The sequence below is a fragment of the Hypomesus transpacificus genome, chromosome 8 (genome assembly GCF_021917145.1).
Source record: "Hypomesus transpacificus isolate Combined female chromosome 8, fHypTra1, whole genome shotgun sequence".
NCBI classification, from domain to species: Eukaryota; Metazoa; Chordata; class Actinopteri; order Osmeriformes; family Osmeridae; genus Hypomesus; species Hypomesus transpacificus.
In genome coordinates, this window is record NC_061067.1 from 1783918 (window position 1) to 1807231 (window position 23314).

The following is a 23314-nucleotide window of genomic DNA, read 5'->3' on the forward strand; positions in this document are numbered from 1 at the left end:
CATGTTGCAGGGATGCTCACAAGCACACACACACTCTCTCTCTCTTACATACACACACACGCAGTTCACAGGTAAACATAGTAGCATGATGCAGAGCACTGGAGCAGGGCGGCAGCATACAGTGGAACACTGACACACGTTCACAGAGCAGGGGGGACGCTATTAACAGACGCACACCATCATGCCTGGTCATGGACAGCAGAGGAAATAGGACAGTTATCTCTGTGACACCTTCTCTGTGTCTCCACTCTTAAGCCACAGCAGTCACGTCCTGACAAATAGAAAATAGAGATATAAATATATTCCTAACGTACATTCTCTAGTTCAAGACTGATAAATACGCTCCCGTTGTTTCAAAATATTTACACGTCCATGCGTCCACATTATACATACAGTACAATAAATATAGGTACAGGTCAATACAGCATGGAGATGGAAACGTGAAGTGCACGATGCAGTTTCAGCATCAGAGCAGACATAACGACCAGCGTTTACAAACTTGTTCAGGAACCTTCGATCAGAGGTCACATCTGTGTGTGTGTGTGTGTATTCATGGGTCTATGTGTGTGTATGTGTGTGTGTTTGTAATGGTAACCATGATCACAACCTTTGACCTTCTGCCAAAAGGCAGAACCACTGTAACTGAGAGTCTGAGAGGCGATGTGACGTCATGGAAACCAGGAGGCCAGTAATATTGATCCTGGCTGGCGAAAACAGGAAGTGTGAGTGGTAGCAGACTACAATCTCTAAATTGGAGAGATTGAAGAGAGAGAGAGAGAGAGAGAGAGAGAGAGAGAGAGAGAGAGAGAGAGAGAGAGAGAGAGAAAAATAGGGGGGGAGAGAAAGAGAGTGGGTGGGAGAGAGTGAAAGAAAGAGGGGGGAGAGAATGGATGAGGAAGAGAGAGAGGTGGAGAGAGAGACAGATAAAGAGGGGGAGAGAGGGAGAAAGACAGAGGGAGAGACAAAGAGGAAGAGACACAGAGGCAGAGGGGGAAGGCAGAGAGAGAGCTGGGTGAGTGTGACAGAGGCAGAGGGGGAAGGCAGAGAAAGAGCTGGGTGAGTGTGACAGAGGCAGAGGGGAGAGAGACCTGGTGAGTGTGACAGAGGCAGAGGGGAGAGAGACCTGGTGAGTGTGACAGAGGCAGAGGGGAGAGAGAGCTGGTGAGTGTGACAGAGGCAGAGGGGAGAGAGACCTGGTGAGTGTGACAGAGGCAGAGGGGGAAGGCAGTGAGAGAGCTGGGTGAGTGTGACAGAGGCAGAGGGGAGAGAGACCTGGTGAGTGTGACAGAGGCAGAGGGGAGAGAGACCTGGTGAGTGTGACAGAGGCAGAGGGGAGAGAGAGCTGGTGAGTGTGACAGAGGCAGAGGGGAGAGAGACCTGGTGAGTGTGACAGAGGCAGAGGGGAGAGAGAGCTGGTGAGTGTGACAGAGGCAGAGGGGAGAGAGACCTGGTGAGTGTGACAGAGGCAGAGGGGGAAGGCAGTGAGAGCTGGGTGAGTGTGACAGAGGCAGAGGGGAGAGAGAGCTGGTGAGTGTGACAGAGGCAGAGGGGAGACAGACCTGGTGAGTGTGAGAAAGAGAGAGTTGAGGAAAGAGGGGGCCAGGTTTGGCACCCTGGGTTGTAGGTTGCTAGGTGACAGTCTTTGAGAGCACAAGAAGCACCTCTTTGAGGCTGTCTGTCTCAAAAAGAGCAGAGCCACACTCCCTCCCCTCCCCCTAAACACAGAACATAACCCTTCACACAGTTCCTGAGGAGTTTGTAAAGGCTGGCACCCCAAAACAGATCTCCGGATTCACACGTTCCAATCAAGCAAAGCAGTCAGTCCAGACTCGACATTTACAACCGTAACAGCATCTCCCCAGTGTTTCAAGTCTTTCTTTGTTCTTTTATTTAACAGACTTTCATTTTGTTGTTGTTGTGAAGAAGGACATCGGAAAGCCAAGCAGCGACTAACAGTTACTGGGAATGATTTTAACATATTTGTTGTCCTTTTGTCGCTACACAAACAGCCCCTTAGCACAAACAGAGAGTGGACACCAGAGCAATGGCAGTTGATGTTTAAGGGTAATACCTTCAGGTTCATTATCATAAGCATCTCCAGTTGCATTGACTACAGTAGTCTTCCAGTTGTCACCGTTTTACAGTAATACAGCAGTAGTTCCCTCACCAGTCATTAACACCCAGCTCTACACCTGGCCCGGGAAATCCCGTTTATAAAACATTTATGATTTAAACAACCTGATTTACCACGTCAAAAAGTGTGAACATCCGAGATTCCACAGTTCTGAATGGTGGAAATCCTAAAACCGTCTCATTATAACTTCGCTCATTAAATATTGAATGACTAAAAATACCCAAGCCTAGTTTTACCCTGCTAGTTCCACCAGCCCTGTCTCCATGAGACCGTCTCCCAGGCAACCTCCCAGGATGCACCAGGAAGTGCTGGGTAGCACACAGCTGGGTAGCTAAACCCAGCAGGGGCACACAGGAGCTAAACAACTTCAAACACATCCTGTCACCCTTTAAAGACGTGGATTTCAGTGCGCTTTAGGACGTTGTGTGTGTTTGTTTATGTGCGAGTGCATGTGTGTGTTCATTTGCGAGTGCATGTGTGTGTGTGTGTGTGAGAGAGAGGATGAGAAAGTGTGTGTGTATGTGTCTCTTGGGATGTTTAACTAGGTCTCTATTAAAAGTAGAGAAGAAGACCAGAAGACCAGATCCAGTTTAAGATAGGCCAGCCCAAATACAAGCAGGCCAGGGCAGGATACTCTACCAGGGGTAAGAGGCGAGGCCATACCATCTGAACTGTGAGAGTCCCCCCCCCACACACACACACACACAAACACTGAATGGTATGATCCATCTGTGTGTGAGTCTATGAAGTGCCAGACTGTGGACTCTCCCACACAGGGGGGACTGAAGGACTGTGCCCTTGTGAGGCTGCATCTTAACAGGGAATGTTGCCGTTAACAGAAAATTCCAGTTGACGGTTTCCAACTTTTTGCTTGTCGGACGAGACCAAGTTTTGATGATGGTGCAATAAGTTTCAGTGGACCAGGGGGAAAGTCTACAGCAGCGATAAGCTCTTAAGACAACAGGTCTCAGTGAGATATCACTGTAGGTAAATCTTGGGTTTATTACCTCATGTTCACTCTGATTGTGAGAAGGTGTTTTCTGAGTTCATACCTGTTTCGTCGTTAAGGGAGATAGCTAACCACCCGAAGACCACAGTGTGTAACACGCTTAACACTGCAAGCGACATATGTGGATATCAGACTGTAACTGTGTTTCAGAAGGGTAGGGCCCTTCTGAAGTCTACAGCCGTGGCATGAAAGCTGAACTTATCAGAAGGTACTTGATTGTAAAACGTTTATCAAGCTAAACACACAAAGAAAAGGTTGGGTCTAACACTGGACCACTGCATATTGACACTGACATACTTTGTTTAAAGTATTCATTTTGGCGTGTCTGAAGAGAAGGATCTTTTTAAAGGTCGTCGTTTTTGATGGAACATACTTTCACCTTTCACTTCCCACTGAAACACACCCCTCCGAACATAGCACACATCAGTCCAAAAGAAAATACTAAATAAATACTTTTATAATCAGTGTGTGTATCAAAATCAAGTTTCTTTTCACAGGTAGTTTTATGAAAAATAAAAGAATACAGCACATGACAAAACCAACATCATGTTCTGGGATATATTTACAAGACTAGAGTAGAAGTCAACTGATGCAGAGGTCTCAGCAACCAGAAACAGAGAAGAGTTATGAGAACAAATAATTCCATCTTTTGGCTTGAAGGTCAGTGCTACAGTACTCATCAGCGTCTCTTCTGGATTGACTGGATGCAAAACTGAGAAAATCCACAACAAGGTTTCGAACGATTGTTTTCCAGTGATTTCTTTCTTAAGTTTGTCTTAAATTGGTCAGACACATCATGATTTGGTATTCCTATGACTTCTCGATCTCTAAGGCCGATCGTCAGGTCAAACACACATTTCAGAGAACCACACACATGCTGCCTAGTCTCCCCCTGCTAACCCACTGCCAGACACGGAAGATTAGACGAGGGAGGGGTGTAGCTCAGTGGCAGGGATTTGACCAGCAGATCAAGAGGCCAAAGGTTCAAATCCCACTTTTTAAAGTCGCCTTGGATTAAAAACATCTGCTTAATGAACAAGGATGATACCCTACAGTACAGCGTTTAGGTCTTCCAGTACGTCTACAAGCTTGCTGTGGTCCAGTCACCCTGATCATCCACTGTTTCCTGCTTCATCTCTCATACCCCTCTACTACCCCAAACAACCCCCTATCCACACTTGGAACTGAAAACCAGGACGATTAAAAGCTGAGTTTTGATTCACAGCGTAGCATACTAGAGGCTAGGACAGCGTAGCATGGCAGAGGCTAGGACAGCGTAGCATAGCAGAGGCTAGGACAGCGTAGCATAGCAGAGACTAGTACAGCGTAGCATAGCAGAGGCTAGGACAGAGTAGCATAGCAGAGGCTAGGACAGCGTAGCATCAACACAGACCATGCCTGTGCCCTTAGCTACACAGAGGCTGGCGGCCCACTGCGGGCTAGAGAGACCGGGGTTTGGGACACGGTCTGGTCTGATTGCATATGGACGTAGCAGTACTACACAGGAACCTCCAGGAGAGATGCAGACAGGCGTGGCCCCAGGGCAGGCAGGATCAGGGCTGACCTCCAGGGAGGATCTGGGGAGGATTTATTGCTGACTTTGCAGAGGGAAGACCACCTCTAAAAGCCCTAACAGCCAAGCTATTGATTTTCTTTCTCTCTCTCTCCACTATTTCGCTCCATGGTTCTCGACACATGCATAGCCCACATACACAGAGGCCTCCGAGCGCACTGCGGGATTCAACAAAACATTCACTTTTTCTTTCCAGCAGAGAAAAATGTTAAATCATGTCCGAGGCATAGAATGGATCCGATAGCAGCGGTGTTGGTTTCCGCGGGAACACAGTGTAAGGTGAGCAATCCTGGCCAGAGGTCAGAGTTCATGCACAAGAGCGGACGTGAAGTCTGGGACGACGAGGTCCTATCACGGTTCAGATCTCAGGGTTCCAGGAAGCCGGCTAGAAGCTATCCATGCTCCCTATTGGTCAGCCAGCCAGCTAACAGCCAATGGGGAGGCAGAGCATCCACAGCAGTCAGCGAAAGCAGCGGCAACGGCTCTCCTGGCGTCGCTACGCCTCCCCGCCCCCACTAGCAGTACAGTGACATCCGACTGCGCCGCATGGCCTCGCTGATCAGGTAGGCGGGGCTAACCTCCGGCTCCTCCGTCATCACCGCTACGCTCTGCCACTCCCCGCACTGATTGGACGTCTTGATGGCGTCTACCACGCACAGCGCGTACAGGCAATCCTCGAAGGTGGCAGCCATGGTGAGAGGCCGGCCGTCCCAGGTCCGCCTGTCATCCTGGTCCTTGAAGGCCTCGCGCACCGCCTGCATCATGCGGATGGTCCCGGTGAGGTAGGGGGCGGGGATGTCACTGAAGGCCTTGTCGGGGAGGGAGGCGTTCTCCAGGGGGGTGCTGTCCTTCAGCAGGAGCTCCGCCCCTCCGCCCGCCTCCCCCCCGCTGTTCTTCTGGCCGTACAGGTCGGTGCCTCTCACCATCAGCCTCCCCACCGTCCCCACCACCACCACCTCCTGGCAGAACTCTCCGGGCACGTTGAAGTTGAGCGTGACCGTGCAGCAGGCCCCGCCCTCTAGAACCATCTGGAAGGTGCAGAAGTCGTCGCTGGTGATCTGGCGGATCCCTCGGATGTGGTCCGTCTGTTTGACGAACGTCTTGAGGAAGCCGTGCACCTTGGCGGCGCGCTGGCCGGTCAGGAAGGTGAGCAGGTCGATGATGTAACTTCCTACGGAGTGTAGGCCGCCGCCCCCCATCAGGTCGTCGCAGCTCCAGTTGTACTTCTTCCCCAGCAGAGAGCCGCTGTGCACCTGCGCCTCGCACACCAGCAGCTCTCCCACGTATCCCTCCTCCACCAGCTCCTTCATCCGCACGAACGCCGGGAGGAAGCGCAGCACGTTACCCATGATGCTCAGCAGCTTGGGGTAGTACTGGGCGGCTGACATCATGCGGAAGGCGTCCAGGGGCGTGGCCGTGCGATCACAGATCACATTCTTGCCGATTCCTATGAGAGGGGGAGGAAGGGGGGGGAGGAGGAGGGGGTGGGGTGAGAGGGAAAAAAGAGAGAGAGGCAGGGAGAGTGTCAGTTATGAATCTGTTATTCCTGTACAGACATAATATCCTCCCTCTCCACGAAAACATTCCTTGAACACACAATGCACCCGTGCCAAACCAGGCAACACCCAAAGTAGCTGAGTCAAGGTTTTCAACACCGTCTCCTTGAAACCACCTTAACACTGCAGATCAAAACAGGACTCTGAGTGACTGGAGACACAGACGCTGGGTGTTACTGAAAACTGTTGGGAGACAAGTCTTGTTTAACTACCTTTATATTAGCTTTACTGTGGGGGAGAGATAGATACACTTAGAGAGAGGGGGAGGGAGGGAGGGAGAGACAGGAGGAGATAAAAGAGAGAGATAGTGAGAGCACCAGAGGCAAAAAGCACATTAGAAGCAACCTCATTAAGTTCTCTCTTCATGCTAAGCCTACTTCACCCTTCTCATGAGAGGTTAGCTGACGTTAGCAGCTTAGCAGTCAGAAACCAGGAGAGAGCTTGGAAATACATCTGCAAAACACAGAGAGGTTTTCAGACTGCTCTACGCAGGAGATCCACTCAAAACATTTTACATATAGCTGCTAACAGCACATTACAGAAGCTCTGGTCTTCAGTGGAGATGCCATCTCTCATGCTAATCTCCCATTAGCTCCTAACCACCAGACCCAGCCCGGCCAGGAAATTAATCCTCTTGACCCAGTTCTACAGCGGTGCCACGGGAAAACCCTTCCCCCACACAAAAGGCTGACAAGAAAACAGTACCCCCCCCCCCCACCACCACTGGAGATGAATGGAGGTTTCACAGTGAAAGTGTTCATCCTGGAGAAGAGCCTGACAGGGTGTGAACAGGCCATCACATTAGCTCAGAGTATCTCAGGGACTTTTATTATGAAAGGTAAAAACGGCGTAATAAATACATGCACTACTTGTACGTCGCTTTGGATGAAAGCGTCTGCTAGGCTGTGTGTCCTTGCTCTGACACAGCGATGACCCTGGGCCAGCCTCTCTCAAAGCCACAGGGCCCGGGGGAAAGCACTGACAGCTCTGCTCTACAGAGTCACTGTAGAGAGAGCTGGAGTGACATGCTGGTGCACGCACAGACTCCCACATGAAACAGCAGATGACTTATTCAGCAGGCCGACCGATTAACATGATAGTGACTCCATGAAAAGAAAGAAGAAGAAAAGCAGAAAAAAAGAAAAGCAGAAGAAAACCATGGAAAGATCAGTGTCCCTCACTAAGCTACACCTGTTATAGTGCACTCAGATTTGCTGCTAGTCCTCTTCTGCTAACTTGCGCTGCTTCAGTGTTTTAGCCATGCTAGCCTATGCTATGACCTAGAGTTCTGTGTGTTAGCGTAGGTCATCAGGAAGCTAACCTTAGCCATGTTAACCTATGCTATGAAGAAGTTAGCATTAGCCATGTTAGACTGTCCTATCAGGGAGCTAGCGTTAGCCGTGTTGGAAAGCTTGGAAACATCTCACAGGAGGGTCCAGGGCCGGAAGGAAGCTCAGTAATGGGGCAGAAAAAAACCCCGGCACCTGAGAACAGTCCACACACGTGCTGCCAGAGTGAACAGGGAAACCTCAGAGCAGACATGCTATCCCTGCTACCGAGACACACGGACTGACACTGCAGAGAACCGCCTCTGATACCAGCCCCTCTCCTCCACCCTCAGATACACCCCCCCCCCCCTCTCTCCCCCCGTCTCTCACCCCTCCCTCCTCTCACCTCCATGGAGACGCACCGAAAGAAAGTGTAATCGTTGACACAAAAATCCCCCCAGCCCTGTCCGGGTTGGAAAGGGAATCTGACGGGAGGAGGACTGACACGATGTCAGGACCACCTGGGTGAGACTGTCAGATCCTCTCAGTATCTGTGGCTGACTGCTGTATCCCATCTCTCTCTGCTCCATCATGTTGATTTACCAGAACAGACAAAGAAATACACACTTAAGAGGAAACTGTCCGGATATTCATGCATGTCAACTCCACTTTTAGAACAGTTTTTATTTGAACATGAGTCACATTCCAGACTGTGGGACTGTAGTGTGCACTGTGTTGTAATGGACTCCGTTTCATGTATTTAACAGATGCTTTTATCCACAGTGACCTACAGAGAGATGAGCCAACACAAACTACTCACAGTAACAGCTTCACCTCCTTAGATAAAATGAGATTTCACGCTGCTGATGAAAACAAGACATCTGCCATCACCCCTTCCAGGGCGTCAGACTCCAAAAGACTAAGAACGTCTTTGTTTAGCAGACACTGTAACCCACAGCAACATGCTGGGTAGGATTCGAACCTATACAACCTCTTGATCTGCAACACGAAGCCTCTAACCACTGAGCTACACCCACACACACTTAAGTGTGAGTGGACTTTAACATTGTGGCAAGATGTTGCCCTGGGGATGCAAAAGTGCACCCTCAATCTCAATTATCCCCTTCTCTGTTCCCTGCGAGGAACCAAGAGTAACGCCTGACGATGGAGGGATGGTGGGGAGGAGAACCCACTTCACACCACCAAGATAATTACACACCCAGCTCCTCTCTGAGTCATCAAGACTGGGACTGGGGGAGGGGGGGAGGGGCTGGAGAAAAAAGAGAGAGAGAGAGAGAGAGAGAGAGAGAGAGAGAGAGAGAGAGAGAGAGAGAGAGAGAGAGAGAGAGAGAGAGAGAGAGAGAGAGAGAGAGAGAGAGAGAGAGAGAGGGGCTGGAAAGAGAGAAAGAGAGATCCACAACCCTGTCACTCAGTGCAGCACCACTGCTTGTGTGGAACCTCAGCCTTTGACTACACACTTTGTTCATTTAGAAGGGCCTTTTATCCTAAGCGACAAACAGTACCAAATAGATAGTAAAGAAGAAGACTAAACTATACTTTCTTATCCTGACCTGGTTGCTTCAGGACCTGAATCCCTGTCGTATCACTGTCCCTCCCCCCTTCATCCAGCAGGTTAAACTAGTTCCACCTGTCTGAAGATGCAGTTCCACACACAGCTCATGGAAAAGGGCAGGCTCGTGGTCTTTGAATAGATAAATTAACCCTCAGACAGAGAGAGAGAGAGAAAGACTTTAGAGTACAGTTGTACACATCAATGATGCAAAAATAAATTGCTAATACTTTTTCACCCTTTCAAAACTTTTTTTTTGCAGATATTTCTTCAATCTAAGAAACCTTTTTCTCAAATTCATTTTTTAACTCTTTTTTTGTTGTTGCAACCTTTCAAAAACTAACACATCCACCAGAAGAGCATCCTGGACTCAAAAGGCCCAGGTTGGATTAGCATGGGTGCTTCCAAATCACAGCGAAACACAGCACGGCCTTCACTTTAGGATGCTAAAAATAGCAACGTTTGGAACGGATCGACTCGATCTGTGTAAAAGCCATCTGCCATGCTGAAACGTGACGCGCTTCTCTCTCCTCACAGAGCGACACATGTACGTAGCGCGGTAGATGTTGATGCAGACAGGGGGCTAGCTAGCTGGCTGGAAGCCAGGAGTTTCCGTAAGTGGGACTCTGGAAGCTGCCTGCCTCTGTAAACAAGTTAAACCGACCGATGTCATCTTCCTAATGACAAGTGAAGATACTCGTGAAGATTCACAGAGCTGCGACCATGAAATGTGTGTGTCGTGTGTGTGTGTTTGAATGAATCAATGTGTGTGTAAGAGACCATCATTGTTTTCTCCAGTCTTGCTAAAGAATAATTCTTCTGTTGGTGTGAGTCAGGTGGCGGAGCGGTCAGGGAATCGGGCTAGTAATCAGAAGGTTGCTGATTTTATTCCCGGCCGTGCCAAATTACGTTGTGTCGTTGGGCAAGGCACTTCACCCGACTTGCCTCGGGGGAATAAGTCGCTCTGGATAAGAGCTTTTGCTAAATGGCTAAATGTAATGTTGCAGATTGTAAATCAATTCAAATACTGCATTGATTTCACATTAACTGAAATGCCACACAATACCCCAAGCTGAAACAAGAACATATGTAGATGTAGATGTATGTTAGATATAGATATCTAAATGTTACCTATTAAATGACAGTTTACTAGATTTTCATTATAGTTATATTTTTCCAGTACAAAGTGTACTTATTTTGTATATTCACAGACGTATTGACAACTTTATGCAGGTATGTTTGTACAGCCTCCAGGTCTACGATGGACTTCTCACTGAGATCCAGCACATCTGCTCTGTGAAAACCAGACACCTAGCAACAAGCACATCTCCCCCTCTGGTTCTGTAAATTGAATTTGGCTCAAAGCAATTACAGGAAGGAGGACAGAGCAGGCACAGGAGGGGAGTGCACACAGCCTAGCTGCACTGCTGTCAGACACCAACCCAAAACAAAACAACTTCTTTGCTGACTAATTTGCTCTTTTTGTTTTCCTCCTCAAGTCTTGCTCACAGTGTTACATTAGCATGCTAATCGCTCCTTGTATTGATAGAAGTGAGGAATGAAAGAAGATTTCTAGTAGGGGACTGAACAATATTTGTTTTTCCTGGCGAAAGAAAAAGCTACTTTGAATGGTAAGGCTTAGAATAAATTGCTCCATTGCTACAGAGTTATTCCCTCTAAGATGGGAAATTCATATAATACATTTTTTATATAAAATGTCAGGACTTCAGTGCAAATTACCCTTACAACTTACATAAAGACTAAATGTCTACCGAAACAGCACCATAGAACTGTCCAGTACTGGAGCTCTGCCACAGGAAATGCAACTGATAGGCCTAGCGCTAACCAAAGCACACCGGCAGGTGTAAATGATAGGCAAAGCAGTGAGAGAAGGTTGGGTAGTCCACTGGCAAACTAACAATACTGATCCTACAACAAAGGTTCATAAACCCTCTGGACTCTGGTTGTTGAGTGTTCTGAAGGTCAGGGCTTTAAGCCTGAGGGATGAAGAAGGCAATTAGCATCACTTAGTCATGGCTTCCTGCTACTGATGCTGGCGTAGCTAACAGTTTAGCCTTCCCAAATGGTTAGAGTGCACTACTACAAACCTTAAGTGTGTAATGGAAGGCGCAGTTCTGGTTGGACTAAAGTAGCAGTAATACTGCAGACACAACGATAAACACTTGTAGGGTTTTAAAAACAAACCACAAGAATCAATTTATTATATTAAACCAAAATGGAACATTACAAAACCTCCATGAAAATTAAATCTGTGGAAGACCTCCCATATCCTTGGTTACCCCTGTTAATGTTTAGATCCTTCCATGCCGTTGTCTCCTGTGTAATAACTGAGATATGCAGCCTATTAAAACATGACAGCCGCACAAAGCAAAGAAGGATGGCGTGTCACATTTTCATGGAGTCATTCTGCACAATGTTCATGCTAATATAAAAACCAAACAACAATGTTCATGCTAATCAAAACATGTTGGGCTGGAGTGAGCAAGAGAGCTAACCAGGCAGGTTGGCTTTAAGCTCTGTCCATGAAATGACGGGAGCAGCATAAATGTCAAAACCATTAAGGCCCAATTTGAAAGGATAAAGCGCTTGTTCAGGCAGAACACTGAGCTAGTAATTATCCACAACACTGTGAGTAGCTAATTAATACACGGAGGGTTTAGCTCAGTGGTTAGAGTACCCAGCTGCAGATCAAGAGATCGCAGGCTCGAATTCCAACATGTATTGCGTGTTGCTTTGTGCAAAAGCATCAGCTAAATGCTTACATAAAATGTAACCATCTTTACATTTAGTCAAACTGCCTTTCACAATAAAAGTCACGTTGGTAGTTCGAGGGAAAGATCATGAGAAAGGGGTTACTGACGAGCACTAGCAAGGGAAGCCATCATTTCCTCCGGCTTGTGTTGAGGAGATGAAGAACACCTCCCCCGCTGCTGATGACCGGCTGCGCCGATCGTGTGCCGCATGCTAATGATCTGACGGCTCTAGAGACAGGAAGGGCTTGGGTCCCTGATCACCAATCAGATCTTAATTCCCCCAAGGACACACATGCACGAGATAGGAGACAGCCTGACTGTTAGCCTCTGTACACGTGACTGCATTCACTTCAGTCCTAATCTTTTTATGTTTATACTGTGACACAGTGGTGTGTTTGTGTGCGCGAGGGAGTTGTGTGTCTTGTGGAGGGTTTCATTGCCCCTCATGTGTTATGTAATCACAGTGAAGTAGGGGGATCAGAGGGAAGTGTTAACTTGTGTAACGTTTCACCATCAACCTCTGTTCCTCAGTCAGAGAAAAGACAGCAGTGTTCTGTGTTCCTCAAATATACAGTATGGGTGAAACTCAGTGGGCAGAGCATTTGACTACAGATCAAGAGGACCCGGGTTCAAATCCCCCTGGAACATGGCTTTGGATAAAAACCACTGCTACATGAATACATCCTGTAACTTTCCCCAACCCCACAACAAACTATCTCATATATCTATATAAAATTTGTCTCCAACATATAATGACATCAAATATATAATGAAGGTTCAAATCAAACCAGCAAGGCCTCTTGTAAGGAGGGCAGGTGGGGGCAGGGTGGTCATTAGCGTGTTGGAGCACGTGCAGCTGGGTGTCGGTGAGGGCGGACTCAGGCATGGTTATTAACTCCCAGGAATCGCAGCTGTGGGTTCATCAACAACACCATGACACGCCTCACTGTCACTCAGTCCTGAAGAGACTGATGCAGATCAACCCCCTTTTAACCAGTAACAAGAGGAGGCCACAGTGAAAGGGAGAGGGGGGAGAGAGACCAGTATCACCACAGAGCTCCTTGGCACAGCCATACTAATGTGCTGAACTCCCTGCATCAGCAGGAATGCTGTTCTTCCTGCATTTAAGGATAGCAACAATTGAGTTAGGCTAATCGTTCCTCTACTTGATCTGGCTGAAGTAATCACTCTGGCTCTGTTGGAAGATCTCCAGGAGAGAGAGAGACACACACAACCTTTCTTGTAACAGGACAGACACAGTCTTGGCGTCTCAAGATCTTCTGGTAAACAGTGAAATATGTTCCTCACCTCAGGGATGCGCTCACTAAACATGCAAACATAAATAGTAGAACCAGCCACCAGCCAATCAACAGATTCACCGCAGCCTGACTAATGCACATACACTATATTGCCAAAAGTATTCACTCAGCTATCCAAATCATTGAATTCAGGTGCACAAAGCAAGGGCCATAAAGACATGGATGAGCGAGTTTGGTGTTGAAGAACTTGACTGGTCTGCACAGTCCTGACCTCAACTCCATAGAACACCTTTGGGATGAATTAGAGCGGAGACTGCCAGCCAGGCCTTCTTGTCCAACATCTGTCTGATCTCACAAATGCACTTCTGGAAGAATGGTCAAAGATTCACATAAACACACTCCTCCTTTTGGAAAACCTTCCTAGAAGAGTTGAAGCTGTTGTAGCTGCAAAGGGTGGGCCAACATCATATTAAATCATATGGTTTAAGAATGGGATGTCACTCACGTTCATTTGCGTGTGAAGGCAGAAGAGCGAATACTTTTGTCAATATAGTGTATCTTAGAGAGACCCTGGAGGGCAGGTCTTGGGTAACATGAGGCTTATAAGTGTGTAAATATAGACATACAGCCTTGATAAACCACCGTTAACTCCATACATATATCTACAGTTAACATGTTGTTTTCTAAGGCCTTATATTTCACCTTCTATTGTGTATCAAAACAAGTAGGTTATGTTTGAGTAAGATCACATATCATCAAGGAGATGGATTGGCTGTTCTGAGTAGATTAGAGTTTCCAGGGGGCAGCTTGAGTTGTTGTTCATTAAAGTCTTCTGATATCATACCCTGCCAACAGTCATTTGGTGTGTGTGTGTGTGTGTGCGTGTGTGTGAGAGAGAGGGTTGGGGGGATTAACATTGTCATCTCAGCCCACTTCCTGCTTCCCGTCATAACGAGACCGCCAAGGTATACTTGAGATGACTGTACACACTCTGGGCAACACACACACACACACCAACAGGAAACACATATAACAGCATACACACACACACACCAACAGGAAACACATACAAAAGCAGACACACACACAGGAAGTGAGACTGCAGTGTGATGAGCTCACATGCCCTGGGTTTAAAAATGAAACAAGTTAACCTCCTCAAATAGCATCTCCAGAAAGCACAAACAAATCTACCAGGTTCTGAAAACAGTTTCCTGTGGAATTACATTCGTTAACCTATCAGTGGTCGTGTACATTGGTGTGATATGATCAGACAGCTTCTTTACCTCTGTGGGGCCACCCTGCCACCCTGCCCCCTCCCCCCAACCCCCTCCCCCCCCCCCCCCCCCCCCCCGGCCTTCTCTCTCCCCCTCCCGGCCTTCTCTCCCCCCCCCTGGCCTTCTCTCTCTCCTGTCTCCACACACGCCCTGCCTACCCATGCTCCTTGGAGAACAATTAGGACACATGAGCATGCTTGTTTCTACACACACACACACGCATGCATACACACACATACGCTAATGCCTGCACACACTCACTCACTCACACACACACTCACACACATACACACTCTCACAGACGCGTGTGGGGGGTTGTGTGTGTGCGCACGCGTCTGTGAGAGTGTGTATGTGTGTGAGTGTGTGTGTGAGTGAGTGTGTGCAGGCATTAGCGTATGTGTGTGTATGCATGCGTGTGTGTGTGTGTAGAAACAAGCATGCTCATGTGTCCTAATTGTTCTCCAAGGAGCATGGGTAGGTAGATAGAAGGCACCTGACTCTCATCTTGGGAATAGAGGATAGAAGATAAAAATCTGCAGCGGACAATGAAAGCCCAGAAAACAGCAGATCAGGTGCCAAGCACTCGCCACATTCAATAAGCCATGTTCACTTTTAATAACCGCATGCCGAGACAGAATTCCCTTCACTGTTCACCAAACAAAGCCTGGTCTTGTGGGAACATAACCGAGTTGATTTGGAATGTGTAGCTCTTCGTAGCTCGGCGTAGCAAGCTAAAGCGGTGATTATGAAAAGTGATGGTGAAGCGCTTGACTCCAGAGGATTCTAGTTTGAACTCCGACCCCAAAGAGACGGAGCGATGGCGACGGGTACTTGAACCCACCCGCACCAGCTAGCTTCTCACTGTGTAGCTAGCTTCTCAGTGTGAAGCTAGCTGTTCAGTATGTGGTAAAGGCGAGTTTATAAAAGGTAGCTGTTGAGCCAGACGGGGATGACCCTTGTTCGATCCCCGGAGTGTGTTACACCCTGGTTGACCCAAGCCAGAAGTGCTACTTGGTTCACACCAACACCCCTCCGCAGTCTCCCTGGAGTCAGAAACTGGGACAGAGACGCGACATAAGTGAGTCATATTTATTTATTGGAGTTGCCAATCTGGACAAAGCCAGCGGGAGATCTGTCTTTCTCAGACAGACAACGGACATATGCTAAAATCCGGTAAAAAAAAACACCCTTCACGAAAGCCTGGTGAAAGACAGGTCCCCTCCCCAGAGGAATGCTCTCTCTCCTAGCCCCGCAGCAAGCTGAAAGAGCCCCTGTTAGAACACTTCTCCAGACACACAAAAGCAATTTCACCCTCAGACAGGATTATTTTCTCAGCAACACAGTCACACACACACACATATTAGCATGCTAATGCCCATCCAGGAGAGCTTGACATGAATAAGGGGGAGAGGAGAGAGAGGAGAAGGAGGAGAGGTGAGGTTGAGAGGGAGAGCAGGGGAGGTGAGGTTGACAGGGAGAGCAGGGGAGGTGAGGTTGAGAGGGAGGGTTCCCACCAGCGGTCCTGTGGGTGAAAGCAGCCTCCACACTCTGCTGACTTCAGGACGGAGGAACTGAGAACAGGGACTGTCAAACATGAACAAGGCCTGCCAGACATCTCCGTTTGAATACGTCCAGATGTTCCTACCATCTAGGACTGTCAAGTGTCCCTGAGAGAAACTAACAAGTGATCCTCTCAAAAAGATCGCCAGCATCTCTATCATCCCAGTACACGCTCTCTCATCCCAGTACACTCTCTCTCATCCCAGTACAGTCTCTCTCTCATCCCAGTACAGTCTCTCTGACGGGGTTAATCTGTAATCCCATGGTGCTCAGCGTGGTGCAGCCTAGCGGGCAGCGAGAGCTGCTATTCTTAGGCGCTCTGGTCTGGCCTGAGGAAGCGTCTCACTGCGGCGCTGAACACTGACCTGTCATCTGATAGGCTGCTTGACCTGTCATTTGATAGGCTGTTCACAACCAGACTCACACACAGGCAAAGGTCAGGTTCTTCATAGACAGTGAGGAGAGGAGGAAAGACAGGAGAGGAGGGAGGAGAAAAGAGAGAGTAGAAAGGACTGGAGTAGAGAGGAGGGGAGTATCTGGAGTGACCTTGACATGTCAACAGAGATGTCTCATGCAGCCCTGGGTCATGTGACAGGGCTGGGACAATCACTGGCTACCAGACCTTACTCCCAGTCCAGGTATGTGTGTATCCCACAGTCAACACAGGCAGGTGTGTGAACGGTATTAGAGTAGAAAGTTTACCTGAACGTCACTCTCAGGTTCCATAGCAGGAGAGCTCTCAGATTCCCCACGTTTTCACTCTGTTCTCCCCTGCAGCCTGTCTGTCACGCTGGCCAGTGAGAGTCTGCACATCCAGACTACAGTAAGGACTTCAAAAGATCTAAAGCCAAGCAGCTTCAAACCCCCTTGAGCCAGAGAGGAAGATGTACTTTCACGAGCTGTCTGTCCAGAAAACACTGCACTCATGTGAGTCTGCTTTCACGAGGCGGAGAGGAGAGCCTACCCCTATCATCCCTGCACATGCCCTGAGAAACCCTCTGTGACATCAGAGCCTCAGGAATGCTGTGTAGCAGGTGGACAAAACCCTCAGACAGGACGATGTTGTCAGGCAGGAAGAACTGGTTTCCTCCCAGTTTCACTGCTGTGAATGTGAGGGACAGAAGTGTTGGTTGCTGGAAGGCAAGTCTTTCAGGATCCATGAATACCATTGAGATATTTAAGGATTTTTAAACTGCCATCATTAAATGTATGAAAAAGAAGTCAACTGTTGTAAAATGATGTGGGCGTCATAACAGGACAGCTGTGAGAACTGTACACAAAACACTTGGGAGGTGCTGACATATTAGTCCTGTGAAGACAAACTATCTGACTGTGTTAGAGAGCGTGTCTGAGGGCATGGTCTCTCCTCTCTGCAGAGCAAGCCCTACAGGAGAGACACCCTGGGAGATCCTCACAGGTCCAGAACACAGCAGAGGAAAGAGAGCCAGGAGGTCACTGTCTGTCCACCTTCATTGACATATGAATCCATCCCCACACTTAAGGGAAGTTCATGTGTACACTGTGCCTGCCAGCAGGATATGGTTACTTTGGGATGCGGATGGTAAATACAGACTGTCACTTGACCACCGAAACACTGTAGAACTACACACTTCTGAACAGTGACTTTCTACTGTACTTATACCGCATGGATTTGGATAAAAGTGTCGGCTAACTTGATCAAATTTAATGTACTGTACATGTGTACATCATGAGTGAGCATACCAGCTCTCTCACGAGGTTCATGATTCAAACTGCATCCAGCATCTCCACTGTCATGATGACTGTGTTGGTCTGAACCGGATACACATGCTGGTATTACTGGTCTAATGACAGTCTGTAACAGTGTGACAGACTGCTGTTGATGTGCCTCATGCTTAGTGGTGACGATGCATCATTAATCACGAGTGTATCACTGCTTAACAGGAGCAATCTGAAGAAAACCTGACGTTGGTAGTCCAAAATGCAGAACGTTATTTTCTTTAATTAGCAGCACAATATCGACTCTGTAATGTCTCTACTGAAAAACGCCGGAGACGAAAACTTCCTCTTTCATATCCTGTCAGATCGACAGACCCTCCTAGCTGACCAGATAGCTGACCCCAGACACCTCAGGGGGGCGGTGGGTCAACGAATGTGATGTCATGTCACTCTCGTGCCCAATGTGCCCAATATGCCCGTGACTCGCGGAGGGCAGTTCAGACCTCGTGGTTATTTTAAGGCTCCCCAGAAAAACCCCTCCGGATGTGAACCAGCCCCGCTTCTCTCGCCCTGACTTCCCCACGTTGTTACCAGACACCTGCGTGTGTCCGTTTGTCTGTGGGTCCATTTACATCACATTATCCCCCAGCGCGTGTGCAAAGTGCTGGTCATGTGGAAGTACTTGAACCTTTTGTACGTTACAACCACCGTCCTGTCAAAGTCAAACCCTTCTGCTGCATCATTTGTTTAGCAGACTAATGGCGTTTATTGTTAGTCACAGATTGATTAAAAATAACAGGACTGAATCGACATTGTCTATTAGGTAATCAGAAGGTTGCCGGATCGATTCCCCGCCGTGCCAAAATGACGTTGTGTCCTTGGGCAAGGCACTTCACCCTACTTGCCTCGGGGGGAATGTCCCTGTACTTACTGTAAGTCGCTCTGGATAAGAGCGTCTGCTAAATGACTAAATGTAAATGTAAATGTAATGTAGTTTAGATGCATACCTATTCAAATCTGGTTCAAATATGCGTGAGATTTGCTACATTTCCGAAACACAAACTGCCACTGATGAGATGAACTAGAACTCTCAACGGAGGTCCATCTCATGTTTAGATGACCACACCTGTATAGCCTACCGCTTGAATGTCCTTTGTGAACAACCACAACAATAGATCATCATATCCATAGGCCTACCTGTGAACACACCTGTTATTATTATTTATTTATTTATTTATGCCATTGTAGCACGCGCTATATGGTGCACATCTGGCAATGCTCCCTAATGAACTGGGAACGATCCCGTGCTCAATTCCGCAGACTCACCTAGCGTTTTGACAGCGATCTGCCGCGTGAGAGGTGGAGGAAGGTTGATGCACACCAAATCCACATCCTGATGCAGCAAAACGTCGTCGATCCGATTGGTGTAAAACGGCACGTTCATTTCCTTGGCCAGCTCCTCGGCTTCCTCCTGAGTCCGACCCCACAGCGCCTTAACCGCGAACCCTTCGTTCTTCAGAAGGGGGATAATTACCCTTGCGGTCAAGCTCGTGCCGAACACGCCGACCCCGGGAAGCATGGCTCGAGTACCCGTATTTCACAACTCGCGACGAGACCAGCTTCACAGGACAGCAGCGCGGCAGACGCGAGAGGAAGAGCAGATATGATAAGCGTCAGGATGGCCATACACCTGCGCTAACCGACCCGGTATAGAGCATTGTCGCATTGCCTCTGAATGATTCCACATATAAAACGATCCAGCTATTCCAGCCCAAACATCAAATCGTTTTAGAATCCCAGTGCACAAGTCACATTCTTTATAATCTTCGTCTGGCAAAGACCGCACCAATGAATGGCATGTCACCTACTGTTTTATTGTTGCAACGCCCTCCTCCAGCAAAAGGGGGATAAAAAACTCTAATGTCCTTCCAGCTCTAGCGAGCCGCCCAAACACCGTCGGCCTCCAGTATTTGACCGCACACACAGTCGACGCTTTGGAGGTATAACGCCGCTTGTTATCGATGTTGCAACCCCGCTCTGCACTACTGTGCTGGATACGTCAGACTCCTAGTGTGTTCTCCTCCCCGTTTAACCCGTTCACCCCGGTCACAGTGGTAGAACCGGTCCTTCGCGCACAAAGCCTTTAACTTCAGTATAAAGACAGCAGTGAAGATGGTGAAACTGATATATTTAATTATCATCCAGGATTAAATATGTGGCGTAAAATGATGAAAAACAATAAGTAGGCCTAATACATATTTTGACTGTAATGTGAATTAAAGTGTGTGTGTGTGTGTGTGTGTGTGTGTGTGTGTGTGGGGGGGGGGGGGGGCAGAAATGGAACGCCTTTGACAATAGCCTGTATAATCACTACTTGAGCTATTTTTTCTACTGACTACAATGAACAACGCCCTTTGAAGCCTGGAGGATTTGCATTTCATCATGATAAACGCGTCTGTCCACCGCATTGCTCCTAGACATCCAGAACAGCGCGCAGGCACGCCTCATCGGAAAGTGCGCTTTGCTATGCTATAGCATTCGTTTCTCTGGGTTCCCTCCTTTACTACCCATCCAGAAATCATCATAACATTAAACCTCATCGACCACATTCCGCCCTCGGTGTATCCTTCATGTAGATTATTGACTAGTGTCATGTAGGCCTACGAGCAGGTCTATCGCCGTTAGCCTCACGTTTTACAGGGCCTACAACAAGATTCCAATCAATTCTTTGAACAGTAAAAACGAAACGTCAGCCAGCATCGGTCAATATTTGGGACTGGAGAAGCTACATCCACGTGGACCTCTCGAGAGCATAGTCCACTTATCTGTCTGCGGATGTTTCATTGATCAGGTAAACAGGTCACCCAACAGAGATGCTCATTGGCCAGTTACCGCTTACACTGAAAGACCGTATCTCGGGAACAAGTCCAGTCCATTAGGCTACCAAAGACCCTTTCAAATTGCCAAGTGACTGCAATAGCATCCTGGTATATTGTGGACATCTCATGACCCGTAAACATGACCCAGATTCAGAATTATAACTCTAAAGTTAACCTCAGCCGTAAGGTCTTAATGTGCCGCGCGATGTGGAGGGGAGTTGTGATTGTGGCGCGTTCTTCCTTCCTCTCCAGCCGGCAGTTACAGCGCAGGCCAGAAACAGCGCAGGCCAGAAAATGTGGTAAAAAGAATCCATCTGGAAACGGTCCAGCTGTTGTCCCTGGGGAGGTAGGACAGGGTCAGCTTTACTGCAGTAATCTCAAACAGTGAAACATTGTAGACTACCAGCCACAAACTGGGCTACTGGGGCTGGCTGAGAACGTGTCTGTTGACAAAAGGTTAGGCCAAAGTGAGTCATCAATGTGTCTGTGTATGTGTGTGTATGAGAGAGAGAAATACAGGGAGTCAGTCAGAGAGAGAGAGACAGGGAGTCAATCAGAGAGAGAGAGAGACAGGGAGTCAGAGAGAGAGAGAGACAGGGAGTCAGTCAGAGAGAGAGAGAGAGAGAGAGAGAGAGAGAGAGAGACAGGGAGTCAGAGAGAGAGAGAGAGACAGGGAGTCAGTCAGAGAGAGAGAGAGAGAGAGAGAGAGAGAGAGAGACAGGGAGTCAGTCAGAGAGAGAGAGAGACAGGGAGTCAGTCAGATAGAGAGACAAGGAGTCAGTCAGATAGAGAGACAGGGAGTCAGTCAGATAGAGACAGGGAGTCAGTCAGAGATAGAGAGACAGGGAGTCAGTCAGAGAGAGAGAGAGAGAGAGAGAGAGAGGGAGTCAGTCAGAGAGAGAGAGACAGGGAGTCAGTCAGATAGAGAGACAGGGAGTCAGTCAGATAGAGACAGGGAGTCAGTCAGAGATAGAGAGACAGGGAGTCAGTCAGAGAGAGAGAGAGAGGGGGATAAGTGAGAGCTCCCTTTGTAAAAAATGCGAGAAGAAAGCAGGAGAAGTGTAATTTCACACGCGTCTCTGTCTTTAGAAACATCCGTCTCTATCTGAATCTGTCAGGCCACTTCCCTCATGGTGGGTTTTTGACGCAACTTTTGTCACAGGTTGTTTCCACAGGGTGTTTCCACTTGTGCTCAACACAAAGTCTAATTAAACTGGTAGCCTGAACGCGAGGAGGTAAAGTGTTAAACACAATCATGGGAATCAGTGTCCAACAGTGAGAGTCTGAGCAATTCTGTAAAAGACTGTTGACACAACCGTTAAAATCAAAGTATCAGAGATAGTTTAAATTTACATTTAGTCATTTAGCAGATGCTCTTATCCAGAGCGACTTACAGTAAGTACAGGGACATTCCCCCGAGGCAAGTAGGGTGGAGTGCCTTGCCCAAGGACACAATGTTAATGGCACAGCCAGAATCAAACCGACAACCTTCTGATTAATAACCCGATTCCCTAACCGCTCAGCCAGTTAGCCTACTTAAACTTTCGACTGCGAGAGATACTTCCTGTCATGGACTTGAACAAAGCATGTGAACATGCTCATAAACCGTCGTTTGTGGCAGCAGACAGAGGGTATCTAACGTAGGCCACATTCTATCACCCGTTTTGTCACTCACCGAGGACCTGTGAGTGGTGAAGGTATTCAACGGTGATCGTATACTGACCTCTACTGGCCAACATTGGTACCACAGCCCAGCGCACACAGTTATACAGGTTCTCAGAAGTACAAGTTCCTAGGACAGCTAGTGGAGTTTAACTGAAGGAACAACTGAAGTGTTGGTATCTACAGAAACATGAATGACACAGAGACGCTGTGGTGGCGGCATACTTCACTTTTATTTCTTACTCCAGAGGCACAGATAGTGTCAAGGGCTCCCCTCCACTACACCTGCGCCCACAACATCCTACTAGTCTGGGAGATGTGAGCATTGAGCTGGACAGCAGGAGAAACAGTACACACACACACATATACACACAGCCTCTGGTTTTGTTAGATCTTATTGCTTAATAGATTTCTACTGAGTGTACAGGAAGATGCAGAAACATACCAGATTCCACCTACCCCCTCTGCATCCATCCATCCCTCCCTCCCTCCAGCCCCACCTCTCTCCATCCATCGAGCCGTTATAAAGTAGATGACATTCTCCCAACCCTACCAGATCTGGGGTGAATCAGGAACCCCCTCACCTCCTAACCCCTCTGGAGGCCTTCTGTATGATCTGCTGTTCAGCTCAGTAACAGAGCTTAGACAAAAAATGGTATGTGTTTAAAACAATTTGAACTTTTAAAACGTTATTTCTCAAAACTAAGAAACGTTACTTAAAAAAAAATATAGTCACACAGACTCAAAGATTTTATCTTTGGCAGCTAAACAATACTTTTTTTCTTCTTCTCAATGTACTTAACATCAGTAACATAGCATAACCCACCTACTCCACCTAAACCGTCCAACCACTCATGACTACACCTCAAGAGTTACACAACAAATAGTAAAGGAGGATCAAGTAGTAGGTGAATGTCACAATGAAAGTCCAAACGCTAAACATTACACAGGAGTGTGCAGAAACAACATCAGTCTAGTAAATGTGTACTCTCTAAAACAACAGTTTTCCTCCACAGTAAAACATAGAAACACAACACATCCTGATTACAAAATCCTGCTTGCTAAGAAGAGGGTCAGACGGAAGCTGTGGAGGTGCAT

At 47.8% G+C, this 23314-nt stretch overlaps 1 protein-coding gene across 3 annotated transcripts; it reads right to left on the reverse strand.

Moving 5' to 3' along the window:
• Positions 1 to 1411: 1411 nt before the first annotated feature.
• On the reverse strand, positions 1412 to 19760 carry gfod1 (glucose-fructose oxidoreductase domain containing 1). Of its 3 annotated transcripts, XM_047023758.1 has the most exons (3): positions 19544 to 19759; positions 19002 to 19294; positions 1412 to 6163 (listed from the first exon to the last, which is right to left on the reverse strand). In XM_047023758.1, the coding sequence occupies exons 2-3, from the start codon at positions 19252 to 19254 to the stop codon at positions 5232 to 5234; spliced, it is 1185 nt and encodes a 394-aa protein (XP_046879714.1). In that variant the 5' UTR covers positions 19255 to 19294; positions 19544 to 19759; the 3' UTR covers positions 1412 to 5231. The 3 variants fall into 3 exon arrangements, with proteins under 3 accessions (XP_046879714.1, XP_046879715.1, XP_046879716.1); XM_047023759.1 differs by lacking the exon at positions 19002 to 19294 and having other exon boundaries at positions 19544 to 19760; XM_047023760.1 differs by lacking the exons at positions 19002 to 19294; positions 19544 to 19759 and adding an exon at positions 16680 to 16743.
• Between the last annotated feature and the right edge of the window lie 3554 nt (positions 19761 to 23314).

What these genes read in the sequence shown, in the direction of transcription:
- gfod1 (XM_047023758.1), bottom strand. Translation starts at nt 19,254, where the DNA reads ATGCTTCCCGGGGTCGGCGTGTTCGGCACGAGCTTGACCGCAAGGGTA. An exon ending in GATCGCTGTCAAAACGCTAG is followed by an intron (nt 6,164 to 19,001) that starts GTGAGTCTGCGG and finishes CCCCTCTCATAG; the next exon opens with GAATCGGCAAGAATGTGATC.